General features: G+C 36.4%; 1 protein-coding gene across 4 annotated transcripts in view; it reads right to left on the bottom strand.

Moving 5' to 3' along the window:
• The window catches only part of DMXL1 (Dmx like 1), a 176627-nt gene that overhangs the window by 82071 nt on the left and 75300 nt on the right, over positions 1-19256 (bottom strand). For all 4 annotated transcript variants that reach the window (XM_012448600.3, XM_012448606.2, XM_064366214.1 and 1 more), the window contains exons 20-25: positions 8659-8828; positions 8049-8146; positions 6233-6398; positions 5138-5399; positions 1692-2779; positions 1019-1210 (exon numbers count right to left, since the gene is read on the bottom strand). In XM_012448600.3, coding sequence (XP_012304023.2) covers positions 1019-1210; positions 1692-2779; positions 5138-5399; positions 6233-6398; positions 8049-8146; positions 8659-8828 — 1976 coding nt within the window. The remainder of the gene's footprint in view (positions 1-1018; positions 1211-1691; positions 2780-5137; positions 5400-6232; positions 6399-8048; positions 8147-8658; positions 8829-19256) is intronic.

Genomic DNA, 19256 nt, shown 5'->3' with positions numbered 1-19256 from the left:
GCTATAAAGTTAAATATAAAATAGAGTTTGGCTAAAATGAGCACAATCTGAAAGAAATTAAATTCTAAACTGTATAATAAGCCATATGGGCGTATACTACAGAGCCGTACAGAAAAATAGGTAGTGAAATTCAATTACAAGGATTAAAGAGGGTAAAATTGTAGGAGAGGCCACCATCAGGCAAACAGAAAAGCGAAGTGGTGTAATATAACCTGGGAGGTGGACGAGAGCTACATGATAGAGTATGAGGAAAAAAAAAAACTGTAGGGATATATGAAAATGGTCAAAATCAGTTATACTTCAAAGGATTTCAGTATGTCTGGAAAGTAAAGATAAAATATGATATCAACAGCAGAAAAAGTAGAGTGATGATGAACAGGATGCTCTGGTTGATTAGAGAATTAACTATAACAATATAATTAGTTACGCATTAGAATCACACCAGGAGCTTCTTTAAAAATACATATTCTTGGGACATACTCTCACAGACTGATTCAATAAGTTTGGAGTGAACTTGAGAATCCAAACTTTTAATAAGCACTGCAGGTGATTCTGTTCTAGCTGGTTCAGAAATGACAGGGGCAAATAGTTCACATTATCCTTAAAATACGGAATCCTCCAATATTAACAAGGGAAAACTTTATTTACATATTAGTGCCTTTACATTAAAATATTAACTTTCTATGTTTAAAAAACAATGAGCTTTTTGGTTAAATGTGCTACTAAAGGAATCACTCATGTATCTACATATGCACCTATTATTCTGAAAAAGCAGCTAAGACTAAATAAGCATTTTGATAAAAAATTCAAGAACTCTACTGGTCTAAGTAACACGAGTAAGATAAGCTGGTCTACAACCAGAAGATTTCTTTAATAGGAATCAATATAAATTTGGTAATGTAACAATTGCTATGCTTAGTCTGATGTTTAAAATTACTTAAAAAAAACACCTTAATATTTATCTTGTTGTTTTATCATTGTACAGATGAATTAAAAGCTTGAAACTAAGCATACTTACTTTATTGCTCTGGATATCAGGGTGGGGTGGTGAATCGAAGTTTATTATGGCATGGAGAATATCATGTGTTAGATTACTAAGGTGCAATAATGGATTGGCAACTACTGTTTTGGCACTGGCTGTACAAGCAAAGAGGAGAGGCACCGAGGTTTGCTCTGACAGAGGGCTAGAAAATAGCGGTTCTGCCGTTTCCTTAAAAACAAAGAGGGAAAAAAGGTTAATCAACTATTTATAGTTATAAACCATTATTTCAGTAAATCAAGGGCTCTCACTTCAAAGCAATTTAAAAATAAAAGCATAATAGAAACTTAGAAGGGACCTAAAGAAGTCAGCATTCCAATAATCATATTTAAAAATAAGACATTGAGGGGGAACAGAGAGGGAAAATAAAAAGACAATACTCTCTTGCAATAACAAGTTTGTCACCCTACAAGGCATTCAGACAAGTGTTTGGAGTGTGAATTAAGCAGGTCATAAGGCCTGATGCTGAATTGCTTGAAACTACAGTAAATATACAACTCTACTAATTCATAATATGAAGGACCACACAGAAGGGAACATTCCCTAAAGCAACTATAATGAAGAAAATCAAGTCTTAGTATTCAAAACCAAAAAAGCAACATCAAAAAGTTTTAGACATGTATTATTTTTGACTGTCATATAAATTACATACCTGCTGAGATTCTTGCAAAAGCAAAATCAATTCCATTCTCACAGATGCAAGACCCCCACCATGAGATCCATGAAGTATGCAGTAACTAAGAAACATTCTCAAAAGTGACTGATATTTCAAGAGCCACTGTCTTTTTTCCTGAAAATTTTCTCTCAGTTGTTTCACTTTTGTTTGGTGAGGCAAATCTTCAGCATCCTCATTTAATCCAAATTCATCTTCATTTTTGCCAAATGCAGACTGTAGTTCTTCAGCATCTGAGCAAAAGTCACAAGTCCTCTGAAGAGCTATCACCTCTTTTTCAAGCCAGTGGTATAGCTGGTAACGCAATTTTCCACCATCTATTTCATAGCCGGTAGATAAAGTACGAAGTTCTACTGTGAGAATCTTTAAACATGCTCTAAATTTTAATTGAACTGCAATTATATCTTCTGATGGATTTAAGAGGTCATTTTCATCTAGTGTGCTGAAAGATTCTGTATAATTAGAACTGATTTCATCTATTTTTTTATCTGTTTTTCTCTGTAAAGATTTTAGTTCTTTCATTGAAATAGGGACATCCTCATTTTCTTCATCATCACTGTCCCATTTTAACTCTAAAGAGTCATCCTGAAACACAACACCTGGTTGGCTCCAGTCAAAAGAAAGAGTGGAGTTTGATTGCTTCTCTGAGGAACCCTCTGAAGAAGATCCAAAACCATTAATCAGTGACTGTGACCAATCAATAGCAGAAGACTTATCTTCCCTTGCATCCAATTTTAATGGAGAAGAAGGAGAACAGTCTTTACTAGTATCCAGAAAACTAGAAGCTCTACAAAAAGGTCTTGTTTTCTTGATGACTTTAGGCATCTTTGATAATACTTCCAAAGCCAACATTGGGCAGCCAGCTTTTAAATGAGCGCTGGCAGTAGTAAAAAATAATCGTCTTTCACTTAAATTAATTGTTCCTGCCAGTCCACTTTTTCCTGTTAGACTCATATGCGTGGAAAATGTATCAGATGATCCGAAATGACGTCTCAGCAAAAGAGGATGTGTTCTTAGGTAATTGTAGAAATTAAAAACTGCAGGACTACAGACTGACATAACTTGATCTGAAAGTAAATTCATTTCATGAGCCAAGGAAAGTTATTCAAGAGCTGAAATGGGTGTTTGTATTGTAGTCCCTTTTCTCTATATACTATGACACCTTTATCTTCAGGGTCTTTGACACAATTTTACTAATAGGCCACAATGATCCATGGCATTAAAGAGGCAACAACACATTTATAATTAACATATTCTAACGAAGTAGGCAAACAAACATTATGCTGCTTTCTCATTGAAACAAATCTCTTCAGGTAATATTCTAAGATAATTTAAAACATCCAGTTACAGACTTTAAGTTCTTTTTCTACTTCCCTGGATACTTCTCAGTCTGCTTTGTTAGTCCTCCTCATTTTCTCTACCTTGGAATGCTGAGATTCCTCTAGGGTTCAACTGCTGACTTCTTTTCTATCTATATTCCCTGAGTTGAATTCATATAGTCCCATGACTTTCAGTAACATCCAATGAAATACTGAAATGATAACTTGGACATCATCTCTATCTCCAGTCCCAACTTAACACTGAAAATCTAAACTCCTATACTGAAAGGCCTACATTTTGTTTCCACTTACATGTATAAACTCTTGCTTTGGGACCTTTTTATTTAGTGTGCCCTTGACCCGAACCACTCTTTACCCTTATCTACACTGATTAACTCACTCATTTCAACCAATTCTCTGCTCAAAGGTCACCTTATCAGAAAGCTTCATGATGTAAAACAATACTTCCCTGTATCATTTACCTATTGAGCCAAGAGTTACCTTTGACTCCTAACTCCTTCTCACTCCATATCAAATCCAGTCCTATCTAGTCAATCTTAAAATCATATCCCAAATCCAACCACATCTCTCTGCCTCCACTCCAATCATTCTGGTCCAAGCCACTATTATCTTTTGAAAATTTTTTCTAGAATACAAGATTAATTGGTAATAAAAGTATGTAAACATGTACTAGTCCCAAATTAAAATACAATTTTCACATGAATATCTGTAAGTATAAGAAAGTGGGCCAGGGCTGGGTGTGGTAGTTCATGCCTATAAACCCAGCACTTTGAGCTCAGGAGTTCAAGACCAGCCTGGGGAACATGGTAGAACCCTATCTCCACCGAAAATACAAAAAAATTAGCCAGGCACAGAGGAACACATCTGTGGTCCCTGCTACTCAGGAGGCTAAGGTGTAAAGATTGTTTGAGCTTGGGAGGTGGAAGCTGAAATGAGGTGAGATAGCACCACTACACTCCAGCCTGGTGACAGAGTGAGACTCCATGTGAAAAAAGAAAAGAAAAGAAAGAGAAGAGAAGAGAAAAGAAAAGAAGAAAGGAAAGAAAGAAAATAAAGAAGAAGAGGAGGGGAGGGGAGGGGAGGGGAGGAAAGGAAAGGGGAAAAGAAAAGAGGGCCAGGCACAGTGGCTCATGCCTGTAATTCCAGACTTTGGGAGGCTGAGATAGGAGGCTAGCTAGGCCAGCTGTTTGAGATAAGCCAGGGCAACAAAGCAAGATGAGGTCTCTAAATTTTTTTTAAAATAAAAACACTTAAAAAAGAAAGTGGCTAGAAAAGGCATTTACATTTTCCCTTCAATACATAGAGGCTAGTTTGAAAATCTTTAACTTAGATGGCTAGAAGACTTAAACAAATGAGTCACAGAGCTTTCTCAAAGGTTTAGAAAATAAGGCAAAGGCCTCTTCCCAATTAAATGATACCACATAAAAATCTACGAACTAGAACTTTTTCCAATTAGTATTTCAAATAATATAATACCTATTTTATCAGCTACCAAACACAATTCAATCTATGGAAAAGTATCTGAAAAGCAAATCTCATTTTTATAGAATCTACATAAAAATTCCATTTTATGCAAAACTCTAAGAAAGCTTTAGCAAAGAGGATTTCTAAAAGAAAAGGTACTAGTAGACACAAAAGAGTACATATGCTCTACCTCACTTATCTCATGAACAAGACAGTCAGGTTTATCTAGCTTAAGATTTTCTATTCACATCACCTAAGTCAACTTTTTTTTTTACACTGAACATATTTTACACTATAAGACTTCTAAAACTGATGGACAAATGCCTAAATTCAACCTAAGATTTAAAAACTGGCTTTATAACAGTATTTCTTCTATGTTTATATTCAAGTGTTGACAATATTTATGTTCAATAAATCTACTTTTTAAAAACAGAAAATCCTAAGTTCTTTGTTTTCAAAGGATTTATCTTTCTGGAGAAAAAAAAAAACCAACCAAAAACTGTTATAAAGACCATGAATTCAATTTGTCTGTATTACCCTTATCACACCATAGAGTGGTCTGCACATGTAGCAATTACCAATAACACTCTTAATTATTAACATCTTAGAAATGCAGCTTACCATCACACTCTCTAACAGGTTGCTTGATTAATGTTTCCAGAGCACCACTATAATCTTCCAAAATCCAATATGCCATGCTCCGAAGAAAAGGATCATGATGCATATTTATGTTCAAGGAACACAGTTCATTGGCAGGAGAATCAATTCCCAAAACTTTTTTACGTAAAATAGATTTATATGTTGCAGCTGTATCAAATTCACACTCATAGAGTCTTGCTATTACAAGAGCCAGCTGAATGTCATTCAATTTCTCAAGACACACCTTTAAAAAGAAAATATTGTTTATAAATAAGCAGGAGCAGGTTTCATTTTAGTATAAATTCAATTAACTCACTAGTAACTGGAAAAATATAAGGCCTTATTAATATCCAAACTTAGCAAAGAAGGGTAAGAAACAAAATATATGCTGCTTCCTTTTAGCAAATCTACTTGACAACATTTAATATTTGCAAATCTACTTTCTAGTACTAAATATATATATGTGCAAAAAAGTAGACTAAATGAGGAAATAATGGATACTTTAAATGACATCAATTCAATCTACATTATTTTTTGTCTTGAACCTCTACTATTAATCTCTATCTGCCCCTGGAGACTTTAGTCTCCATGTTAAAAGGTTGTTTTGAATTACTTGTATGAAACTCTGAGCAAAAGGGCAATTTGAGACAGAAATGTTTTATCTTAAATATTCATAATTTTTTTAAGGTTTACTACGAAATAATCAGTTAAGGACTTTCTAACATTTATCAAATAATACAGAGACAACTATAGGGTTCAAATATGTTTAAACTGATAACATAAACCTTTTAATTTTTAACTTGTTTATGAATATTCTTAAGAGTCAAATCAATTACCTATCTCTACCAGCTAACAAACAACATTTGGTTAATCTTAATTCTGTATAAATACTATTCAAGTTAACAGTCAAATTTTTAAATGTCTCTATTAAATATGAACAGTTATTTGAGGTATTTAGCCTTGTATTATTTCCAATAAAGTTGAAATTTAAAAATTTAATAAAATTAAAAATTTAAGCACGAAAGAGCTTTAAAAGATGACTTTGCTATTCTTTGTTATTTAAATTTTATTCATTACCTCAACTGCATCTCTGAGGCAGCCAGCTAAAAGAAAAAATGCTGCAGAATGTTCAAATCTTTGTTTGCCTAGCAAAGAAAAAGCATTTTTTAAAGCTGCTTTACGCCATCTTTCATCCTCAAAATTGTGTCCAAAAAACTGTGTCATCTTGGTGTTTTTTTCAGCTCTACAAAGGAAAAAAGAGGTATGAAAATTTTGGAATACAATTTTTTTTCTACATCAGAATCAACTTTCTAAAGTTAGGATTTAATAGCTAAGGCTCAATAGAAACATCTGCCAGTTCATAACTTACTATATATGTGCTTCTTTTCACAGTAAAAATTATATTAGGTAGGCTGGGCGTGGTGGCTCATATCTGTAATCCTAGCACATCAGGAGGCCAAGACAGGCGGATGACCTGAGGTCAGGAGTTCAAGACCAGCCTGGCCAACATGGTGAAACCCTGTCTCTACTAAAAATATAAAAATTACCCAGGTGTGGTAGCATGCACCTGTAATCCCAGCTACTTGGGAGTCTGAGGCAAGAGAATCACTTGAACCCCGTAGGTGAAGGTTGCAGTGAGCCATTGTACTCCAGCCTGGGCGACAGAGCAAGCCTCTGTCTAAAAAAAAAAAAAAAAAATGTATTAGGTAAACATTTGTTACATAAGTCTCAGAGAGAGATTACAAAAAAATTTTTCTTTCAAAATACAAAGGAAACTACATTAGTAGGACTGTGAAAATTACTTTTAAATCCATGCAAAATGTTTAATTTATATTAACTTATGTGCCACCATTGAAACTCATCAGTAACTTTTCACCCCTGCCCATCTGAAAATTACCTAGATAAGAGATAAAATCTGAAGAATGTGCCTTGAATCAAAACAACCCTAAATCATCTAGTCTCTTAGAAAACCCATTTGTTATCACGATTTTCTCCCAAAGGTTGTTGTTCATGTGGGTCCTCTGGAAATAAAGTCAAAACAAATGAAGAACTATTTATCGTAATCTTGTTCACCAGTCTTGCTCAGACGTGAGAGAGAAAAATTCTAAGTGAATTCAGCTCAGAAAGAAGGTGAGGCCCACTCACAGGAGGGAGGCAGTTTTGAGGGGTAGGGCTGGCCTATAGCACAGAGGTAGATGCCTGTTCCAGACTCTACCAACTAATTAATTCATCTTCTTCCCTGTCCTATATATAAGTTTCTGGTTTAGTTACCTGGTATAGTTTGGCTGTGTCCCCACCCAAATCTCATCTTGAATTCTCATGTGTTGTGGGAGGGACCCAGTGGGAGGTAACTGAATCATGGGAGCAAGTCTTTCCCATGCTATTTTTATGATAGTAAGTCTCAAGAGACTTGATGGTTTTATAAAAACAGGAGTTCCCCTGCACAAGCTCTTTTCTCTTGTTTGTTGTCATGTCTTTCAACTTCTGCCATGATTGCGAGGCCTTCCCAGCCACATGGAACTGTAGGTCCAATAAACCTCTTTATTTTGTAAATTGCCCAATCTTGGGTATGTCTTTATCAGCAGCATGAAAACAGACTAATACATTACCTTTGTTTCATAGGAGCATGATAAGAAGTTCTTAAAATAAACAGTATTTTGTTTCTGGATTGATAAATCTGAAAACAAATTAAACTGACCTATCAGGTTTCTTCCATTCTAAAAAAAAAAAAAAAACACGTGGGGCCTTTTCCTTATGAAATCTCTCTCTTAATAAGAATCTACATGAATCAACATCAAGAACAACAAATCTTACTTCATACATTTACTCCTTATGACCAGATTTTCACACTGAAGCACAGTTTTTTTTTTGTTTTGTTTTGTTTTTTACCTACCTATATAATCCCCAAATCACAGCTTTCTTTTTCATTGCAAGGTAAAAAATGGCAGCATCTAAAGGATCATTCTTTCTATAAAAGGCTGCTTTAGCTACCTATAATCAAAAAATATTGGTCAAAATTTCACAGAAACAGTTTTGAACAAGTAATTTCCTTCATATGCAAGGCTGGCACATATTATCCACTGAATGTTTAATAAAATTTTAAAAATATGTAAATGAATAATATGTGCATTTTAGAAGAACAAAAGTGACTTATGGTGATGACTTCAAAGGACACAGAGAAGAAATAGTAAGACTACTGCCTTTCATTAGAAGTTCTTCTGTACTATTTTTAAATTTTTCTAAATATATACATATATTATTTTGTAAAATCACACGTATACTACTAAGCAAATGTATCGATTAAAAACTTGGGAATTAGAATATATATTTCAAAACTTTATATTAACATATTTTGAAATGTTATAAATGAAATGTGGACTATTCAAAAGCCTTTTGCTTCTTCAAAAACAAGAGGGAGTAATGGCAGAGAAGATATGGAATGACATTTTTAAAAATGTCCAAAAAATATTAACTCACTTATAACACCAAAATAAAATGCTTACTTTTTCCATGCATTTGCGTAAGATGCGGGTATTCCGGACCCACCACCCCACACCCATAGCTCTTAGTTCAGACCAAGTGGGATCATCTTTCTGCATGGCTGGCAACATGTTCAGCAGTTCTTCTTCTGCTACTGAGTGAAATGCCCAAGCAAAATGACCTGTAGAAAGGCCTGTAGAAATGTCAAAAATGATGTTTATAAGAAATAGAAGTATGCTTCTATGATTATCAGAAATGTATGTTCCATATTTACAATATAAATGTGTAAACTTCTATGAGATTCACAGTTTAAGATTAGAAATATGGGCTATTTTTTTATTTTTGCTATTTCAAACAACTGTATCACTCCAGTGAGCATATATGTGTTTTGTAGAAATAGCATATTTTTTTGAAAAGAAAAGAAAAAACGCTTATGGTAAATTCCACTGTGCTGATGTATTTTTGTTCTCCAGCTATTACCCATGATCCTTTTTAAAAAATGAGAAACAAAGCATTACTTTATGTTGATATATTTCTATCTTCAAAGCTGCTTTTTACCTTCCTTGGTCAACATTTGTTTTGTGGATGTAATTCCACAGAATTAATTTAAAAAATCAAGTAAGCAGTTCAGGTTGACGAATTAGGACTAGCACTGCAAAGACCCCAAAAATCAGAATGCATACATTAAATTCCAGCTCTAGCTGGGTGCTAGAAGGTGAAATCTTCTTCTGTACTATTCTGTACAGGCTCACGCCTGTAATCCCAGCACTTTGGGAGGCCTAGGTGGGTGGATCACTTGAGGTCAGAAGTTTGAGACCAGCCTGGCCAACATGGTAAAACCCTGTCTCTACTTAAAAAACATATAATTAGCCGAGCATGGTGGCATGTACCTGTAATCCCAGCTAATCAGGAAGCTGAGGCAGAAGAATCACTTGAACCAGGGAGGTAGAGGTTACAGTGAGCTGAGATCATGCACTCCAGCCTCAGTGACAGAGTGAGACTCTGTCTCAAAAACGAAAATAAAAATAAAAATATAATAAAATAAAAATAAAAATAAATTCCAGCTCAATTGTTAAGTATTAAGTTGGTACAAAAGTAACTGCAAGTGGTTTTTGCCATTTAAAAAGGCAAAAACTACAATTACTTTTGCACCAGCCTAATATATTAATATAATCTTGGACAAGTTATGTTGTCTCTTAATGCCTCAATTTATCTGTATATAAAATGCAAATAATCATGGAACTACCTTATAACATAGTTTTGAGAATTAAATAATATAGTTATAAAATTTAGAATAGAATCTGACACACAGTAATTATTATCCCATATCACCATATTAGTAAAGATATTTTCATATTTATACAACATCATTTATGTTAGTGATTCTCTCAACTTAATGGCCTACACATGTTTATTGCTCACCTTCTATTTTGACTTTTCACAAAACATTTTGTTTAGCATTACTAGGTAAAGTAAATGATTAGTTGTAGGATGTGGCTTTGAGATATATGGCCTCAAATTTTTAACCTAAGCCAAGCAAGGAATCACCTCCCATGCCAAGCAATGTGAAATGCTTCTACACTGAACACTTTGAAAATAAATGAAAGGTTAAAAACAAAACAAAACAAAAAAACCCTATGTTGTGAATGGACTATTATTATAAATCATTTTTGGATTCCTATTATCTCTCCATATATTTTTATAAATAATTAAATAATTTGATTTAGACATCAGTAAGATGGTGGAACAGAAGTCTCAGGCTTCATTCCTTGCTATGGTTTGTATATTTATGTCCCTCCAGATTTCATGTTGAAACTTAGCCCTCAATGTATTATCATCAACAAGAACAACCTTAAGGAGATAATTAGCCATTGCCCTCACAGATGGGATTAATGCCCTTATAAAAGGGCTCAAGAGAACCAGCTAGTCCTTTTCACCACTTCGATCATTTGAGGATGTAGCAACAAGGTGCCAACTATGGAGGAGAACAAGCCCTTACCAAGCACCAAATCTACTGGAACCTTGATCTTGGACTTCCCAGCCTCCAGAAATATGAAAAATAAATTTTTCCTATTTATAAATTACTCAGTCTAAGGTATTTGTTATAGAAGCCCAAAGACAGACACTCCATACACACAGTGTTTAAGTAGTAACTAGCCACAGATGAGAAAATGCCATTTTACCCCCAAACCTGGGAATGAGCTGAGACACCTGCATGGACCACAGAACCAAATAAAAACTGCAATAGAAGGCTAAGAGTAACAGTCTCACTTTGAGCACATCATCTGTTTCCATCCAAGCTGATTTGTGCTACACAAAGAAAATTCCCTAGATCCACAGTTTGTACAGGGGAAAAGAAAGCCACGGTCAGACACTGAGCTTCCCCAGTGTTCTAAAATGTTTCCCAGGAAGCTCACAATGGTCTCACTTCAATGGAAACAATGTGGGCAATGGCATAACTAGATCATCTGGGGTTGGGTAGAAACAAAGAAAGGAGGTAGACCTTATAGCAACTAGCCTACAAGATCTTGGTGGTATCTCTGTGTTACTGCCAGTGGTAGCATCCAATTAGAGGTAACAGCCAATGGCATATTCTACCTGCAAAGTCAAGCTGGTTGCTTCTAGAAGCATGGTAGAAAATTCAACCTGGCTTCAGTCCTTAGATGGCCAACCTCCACATGTGGCCTCAGAGCCCACCCCAAAGCCCCATCCAGACTGGTAGACACCTACCACAGCAAATTTCAGCAAAGCTCAGGGGCTAGACCTGCCCAACCAGAGAGTTTATCAAACAGTGGCTTGGCTCAGCCTCAAACACCACTCCAAGGTCCTACCCAGGCAGGGAGACACCTGTCACTGTGTATTTCCTTAGACAACAGACCTGCCCAACCTGGGAGGCCTCAAATAAACCTAGTGTTACACCTCGAGGAGCCAAAAAGAGAAGAAACTCAGACCAAAGTTAGCAGAAGAAAGGAAATAATGATCAGAGAAGAAATAAATTAAGTATAAACTAGAAAAATGACAGAGAAAAAAACCTCAAAAAACTGAGGGTCAGTTTTCTGGAAAGATAAATACAATTGACAAATCATTAGCAAGATTAAGAAAAAGCCAGAAGGGTGAGGCACCATGGCTCACACCTGTAATACCAGCACTTTAGGAGACTGAGGCAGGTGGATCACTTGAGGTCAGGAGTTCAAGACCAGCCTGGCCAACATGTCGAAACCATCTCTACTAAAAATACAAAAATTAGCCAGGCGTGGTGGAATGAGTCTGTAATCCCAGCTACTTGGAAGGCTGAGGCAGGAGAATCACTTGAACCCAGGAGGCAGAGGTTGCAGTGAGCTGAGAGGCTCCACCGCACTCCAGCCTGGGCAACAGAGCAAGACTCTACCTCAATAAATAAATAAATAAATAAAAGACTACAAATAAAATGAGAAGTTAAAGAAGAGACATTATAACTGGTACCACAAACAATCAAAAGAGATTAATATGCACATATATGCCAACAAACTGGATAACCCAGAATAAATGGATAAATTCCTAGACATAGACAACCTGCCAGAACTGAAATATGAAGAAATAAAATATCTGAACACATTGATGATGAGTAAGGATATAAATCAGTAATATAAAGTCTCCCATCAGACCGGGCATAGTGGCTCATTTCTGGAACCCCAGCACTTTGGGAGGCAGAAGCAGGCAGATCACTTGAGGTCAGGAGTTCAAGACCAGCCTTGCTAATATAGCCAAACTCTGTCTCTACTAAAAATACCCTAGCTACTCAAGAAGCTGAAGTAGGAGAATCACTTGAACCCCAGAAGCAGAGGTTACAGAGCTGAGATCTCGCCACTGCTTGAGACTCTGTCTCAAAAAAAAAAAAGAGTCTCTCATCAAAGAAAAGCCCAGAATCTAATCACATCACAGGCATCACAGGTAAATTCTACTAAACATTTAAAGAAAAACTAACATCAGTCCTTCTTAAACTCTTCCAAAGAACAGAAGAAGAAAGAAAAGTTCCTAACTCTTTTTATGAGGACAGTATTTTCCTGATGCCAAAGCCAGGCAAAATGAATAGAAAAAAAAAAAAAAAAAATTATAGGCCATTACCCCCAATAAACACAAATGTAAAATCCTCCACAAAATACTAGCAAAACAAATTAACAGCACAATAAAAGGATCATCCACTATAATCAAGTAGGAATTATGCCAGGGGTACAAGATTAGCTCAACATGTGCAAATTAACCAATGTCATTCTGTTCACATCAACAAAATCAAGGACAAAACCGTATGATCCTCTCAATAGATGCAAAAAAAAAAAAAAAAAGCATTTGACAAAATTCAACATCCTTTTACTACAAAAACTCTCAACAAATTAGGTGCAAAAGGAATGCACCTCAACACAATAAAGGTCATAAATGACAAGCTCAGAGCTAAACATCATACTCTACAGTGACAATTTGAAAGCTTTTCCTCTAAGATTAGAAAGAAGACAAGGATGAACTCTCTCACAACTTCTACTCAACTATGTTAGTACTAGAAATCCCTGCCACAGCAATTAGACAAGTGAAAGAAATAAAAAGGCATCCAACTAGAAAAGGAAGAAGTGAAAGTCACTGTTTGCTAACAAGACAATCTTACATACAGAAAACACAAAAAACTCCACCAAAGAAACAGAACTAATAAACAACTACATTAAACTTGAAGGATACAAAATTAAAATGCAAAAAGCAGTAGCATTGCCATACAGTAACAAATTATCTGATCTGATTTTAAAAATAAACAAAACAATCCCATTAATAATTGCTACAAAAAAAAATACTTAGAAATAACTTGGTCAGGCCAGTGGTTCAGACCTGTAATCCCAGCACTTTGGGAGGCTGGGGTGGAAGGATCGCTTGAGCTCAGGAGTTTAAGAACAGCCTGGGCAACATAGCAAGACCCCATTTCGTTACAAACAAAAATTTAACCAAGGAGGTAACAGAGCTCTACAATAAAAACTGTAAAACATTAATGAAAGAAATTTGAAGAGGCAAATAAATGGAAGATATCCAGTGTTCTCAGACTGGAAAAATTAACGTTGATAAAATGTCCACACTACCCAACATGATCTATAGATTCAATGTCATGTATATCAAAATAGTGATATCTTTTTTTCACAGAAATAGAAAAATCAACCCTAAATTAATTAGGAATACCAAGAAACCCCAAATACCCAGGGTAAACATGAGATGAAAGAACAAACCTAGAAACATCACACTACCTAATTTCAAACTATATTACAAAGCTAGGGTAATCAAAACAGCATGGCACTGGCATAAAAACAGAAAAACAGACCAATGGAATAGAACAGAAAGCATGGAAATGAACCCATGCATTTATACTCAATTGATTTTTGTCAAAGGTGTGAGGAACACAAAATGAGAAAGGATAGTTTCTTCAATAAATGGTGCTGGGAAAACTAGATAACCACATGCAGAAGAATGAAATTGGACCATTACCTTACACCATATAGAAAAATAGGTCAAAACTGATTAAAGATTTAAACATAAGACTTGCATTATCAAACTATTAGAAGAAAACATAGGAGAAAAACTACATGACATCAGTCTGGGCAATGATTTTTTTGGAAATGACACCAAAGGCAAAGGCAACAAAAGCAAAAATAAACACATGGTATTGCATCAAACTGAAAACTTCTGCATAGCAAAGAGTACAATTAGCAGAGTGAAGAGAAAAGCCATGGATTGGGAAATAATATTTGCAGTCTGTATATCTGATAAGAAGTTAATATTCAAAACATATCAAGAATTCAAGCAACCCAATAGGAGGAATACAACTCAATTCAGAAATGGCATGCCAGGCACAAGTGGTGCATACCTGTAGTCCCAGCTACTTGAGACGCTGAGACAGGAGTATGGCTTGAGGCCAGGAGTTTCACTCCAGCCTGGGCAATAGAGTAAGATCCCCATCTCTTGGAGGAAAAAAAAAAAAAACAGAGGGGGGCAATGACCTAAATAGATGTTTCTCAAAAGAAGACATATGAATGTCCAAACAGATAAATGAAAAAAGTACTTGACATCTATAAACATCAGGAAAATGCAAATTAAACCATAATGAGATAACAACTCATACCTGCTAGAATGTCTATTACCAAAAGAGAGAAAAAAACAGTTTTGGCAAAGAAGTGGTGAAAAGGGGAGCCTTGCATACTGCTAGTGAGAACATAAATTAGTACAGCCATTATGGAAAAGGGTACAAAGTTTGCTCAAATGTCTAAAAATATTCTGGAACAATGTTTTATTAAAAGAGAAGAAAAAAGTTAAGGAAACTAAAAAAAAGAAAAAAGAAAAATATAAAAACAAAATTACCACATGATCCACCAATCCCACTTATGAGTATATATTCAAAGGATGTGAAATCAGTACGTTGACAAGATATCTGCATTCCAACGTTAAGTGTAGCTTTATTCACAATAACTCAGTTATCAGATCAACCCAAGTATCCATAAATGAATTAACAAAGAAAATGCCATATATACAGGCATACGTTGGAGAGGCCATGGGTTGTATTTCAGACTACCACAATAAAGCAAATAATGCAATAAAATGAGTAACACAATTTTTTGTTTCCCAGTGCACATAAAATTTATTTTTACATCATACTGTGGTCTGTTAACTGTGCAATAGCATGTCTAAAATGAGTGTACATACCTTAATTTAAAAATACATTATTGCTAAAATGTAACAATCATCTGAGCCTTAAGCAAGTCATAATCTTTGCTAGTGGACAATCTTGCCTTGATGTTACCAGTGCTGACTGGTCAGGGTAGAGCTTACTGAAGGCTGGGATGGCTGTAGCAACTTCTTAAAATAAGAAAATAAAGTTACCACATAGATGGACTCCTCCTTTTATGTAAGATTTCTCTGTACCATGTAATTGTATTTGATAGAATTTAGAACTTCTTTCAAAATTGGAGTCAGTCCTCTCTCAAACCCTACCAGTGCTCTTAGTGCTCTATCAATTAAGTTTACAGAATATTCTAAATTCTTTGTTGTCATTTCAACCATGTTCACAGCATCTTCACCAGGAATAGATTCCACCTTAAGAAACCATACTCATTGCTCATCCTTTAAGAAACTCCTCGTCTGATGAAACTTTGCTTTTTTTTTTTTTTTTTTTTGAGACAGGGTCTCCTTCTGTTGCCCAGCTGGAGTGCAGTGGTGTGATCACAGCTCAGTGAAGTCTCGAACTCCTGGACTCAAGTGGTATTTCCATTCAGCCCCCTGAGTAGCTAGTAGCTAGGACTACAGGCACGTGTCACTAAACCCACCTAAATTTTTTTCAGAGATGAAGTCTCACTATGTTGCCTCAGCTGGTCCTAAACTCCTGGCCTCAAGTGTTGGGATTACAGGCATGAGTCATCATGCTCGGCTCTGCAGCAATTCAGTCACATCTTTAGGATCTACTTCTAATTCTCGTTCCCTTGCTATTTCTACCATATCTGCAATTACTTCTTCCACTGAAGTCCTACACCCCTCAAAGTCATCTGTGAAGAGTGGAATCAACTTCTTCCAAACTCTTGGTAATGCTGACATGTTGACTTCCTCCGATGAATTGCAAATGTCCCTAATGGCATCTAGAAAGGTGAAGTCTTTCCAGCAGTTTTTCTTTTTCTTTCTTTTTTTTTTTTTTTAAGACGGGGTTTCACTATGTTAGTCAGGCTGGTCTTGAACTCCCAACCTCAGGTGATCTGCCCACCTTGGCCTCCAAAGTGCTTGGATTACAGGCGTGCACCACTGTGCCTGGCCTCCAGCAGTTTTTCAATTTACTTTATCCAGATCTATCAAAGGAATAATTATCTATAGCAGCTATAGCCTTATGAAATGTATTACTTAAATAATAAGACTTAAAAGTTGGAAGCATTCCTTGGTTCATGGACTGCAAAATGAATGTGCGTTAGCAGGAATGAAAACAATATTAATTTCCTTATACATCTGCATCAGAGCTCTTGGGTGAAGAGATCATTGTTAATAACAGCAATATTTTGCAAGGAAACCTTTTTTCTTAACAGTAGGTCTCAATAGTGGGCTGGAAATATTCAGTAAATTATGCTGTAAACAGAGGTGCTGCCATCTGGGCTTTGTTGTTCCATTTGTAGCACAGGCAGAGTAGGGTTAGCATCATTCTTGAAGACTCCAGGATTTTCAGAATGGTAAATGGGCACTGGCTTCAACTTACTTACCAGCTGCATTAGACCTTAACAACAGTCAGCCTGTCCTCTGAAGCTTTGAAGCTGGGCATTGACTTCTCTCTTAACTATGAAAGTCCTAGATGGCATCTTCCAACAGAAGTCTGTTCCATCTACTTTAAAAATCTGTTCTTTTATGTAGCCACCTTTATCAATTATCTTAACTAGATCTTCTAGATAACACGCTGAAGCAAGTGCTAACTGATGTAGAAGCTTCACCATGTTATCCAGAAGATCTAGCTTCACCTTGTAGTTTATGGAGATGGCTTCTTTCCTTAAACCTCATGGACCAATCTTTGCTAGCTTCAGACTTTAATTCTGCAGCTTCCTCTCCTGTCTCAGTTTCCACGAAATTAAGAAGAGTTAGAGCCTTGTTCTGGATTAGGCTTTGGATTAGGGGAATCTTATGGCTAGTTCCATCTACCTAGACCACGCAAACATTCTCCACATAAGCAATAAGGCTACTTCGCTTTTTTATCATTTATGTGTTCAGCGGAGTAGAACTTTTAGTTTCCTTTGGACCTTGCCCTTTGCATTTACAATTTTGTAAACTGTCTGGCACAAGAGGCTCAGCTTTCAGCCTGTCTCGGCTTTTGACATGCCTTCCTTACTGAGCTTAGTCATTTCTAGCTTTTGATTTAAGGCAACAGATGCAGCTCTTCCTTTCACTTGAACACTTAGAAGACATGGTGGTGGTGTTAAAGTGTCCCAATTTCTTTTTCTTTTCTTTTTTTTTTTTTTCCGAGATGAAGTTTCACTCTTGTTGCCCAGGCTGGAGAGCAATGGTGTAATCTTGGCTCACTGGGACCTCCACCTCCTGGGTTCAAGCGATTCTCCTGCCTCAGCCTCCCCAGTAGCTGGGATTACAGGCATGCACCACCATGCCCCACTCATTTTGTATTTTTAGTAGAGATAGAGTTTCTCCATGTTGGTCAGGCTGGTCTCAAACTCCCGCCCTCAGGTGATCCGTCTGCCTCAGCCTCCCAAAGTGCTGGGATTACAGGCGTAATCCTTAGGTGAACCACCGTGCCCGGTCTCCTAATTTCTATATTGTTGTGTCTCAGTGAATAGGGAGGTCTGAGCAGAAGGAGAAATACAGGGGAATGGCTGATCAGCGTTGTAGCCACAGCACACACAACATATACTGATTAAATCCATTGTCCTACATAGGTGCACTTCATGGCACCCCCAAATCATTACAATAGTAACAAAAATCACTGATCACAGATCACAGAAAAAGTTAGAAATATTGTGAGAATTACCAAAATGAGACACAGAGACATGAAGTGAACATATGTTGTCGGAAACATGGTTCTGACAGACTTGTTCAAGAAAGGGTTGCCACAAAGCTTCAATTTGTAAAAACTGCTGTATTTGCAAAATGCAACCTGGCAAAGCACAATAAAAAGAAGTATGCCTGTATATACCATGGAGTACCATTCAGCCTTAAAAAAGGAAATCTTAGGCTGGGCATGGCGGCTCACGCCTGTAATCCCAGTACTTTGGGAGGCCAAGGCTGGCGGATCACCTAAGGTTGGGAGTTCAAGACCAGCCTGACCAACATGGAGAAACCCTGTCTCTACTAAAAATACAAAAAATGTGATGGCGTGCACCTGTAATCTCAGCTACTCAGGAGGCTGAGGCAGGAGAACTGCATGAACCCGGGAGGCGGAGGTTGCAGGGATCTGAGATCCATTGCACTTCAGCCTGGGCAACAAGAGTAAAACTCCATCTCGAAAAGAAAAAGAAAGAAAAAAAGAAAACCTTGTCATTTGCAACAACATGGATTAACCTGGAGGACACTACAGTAAGTGAAATAAGCCAGTCATAGAAAGACAAATACTACATGATCTCACTTATGTGTGGAACCTAATACAACTAAAATCAAAGAAAAAGAGAATAAAATGGTGTTTGTCCAAGGCTAGGGTCAGGATGAGAAGGAAGATATGGTTCAAACGGTACAAAGTTTCAGTCAGGAGGAATACATTTTTGAGATCTACTGCACAGCATGGTAACTACGTTTAATAATAGTGTATTGTCTATTTCAATACTGTTGAGAGTACATTTTGAATATTAACACAAATATGTTACATATCTGAAGTGATATGTTCTTTAGTTTGATTTAATCATTTCACTTTGTATACATATATCATAACATTACTTTGTACCCCATAAATACATACAATTTTAATGTGTCAAATTACAATTTAAAAATTTTAAAGAGAATGTGGCCTGGCAAGGTGGCTTATGCCTGTAATCCACAGCACTTTGGGAGGCTGAGGCAGGCGGATAACTTGAGGTCAGGAGTTCAAGACTAGCCTGGTCAATGTGGTGAAACCCCATCTCTATTAAAAATAGAAAAATTAGCTGGCGTG

This window comes from Aotus nancymaae, unplaced genomic scaffold, assembly GCF_030222135.1.
Source record: "Aotus nancymaae isolate 86718 unplaced genomic scaffold, 86718_ANA_hifiasm-v0.15.2.pri h1tg000064l_0, whole genome shotgun sequence".
Lineage (NCBI taxonomy): Eukaryota > Metazoa > Chordata > Mammalia > Primates > Aotidae > Aotus > Aotus nancymaae.
This window is presented reverse-complemented; position numbering and strand designations above follow the sequence as displayed.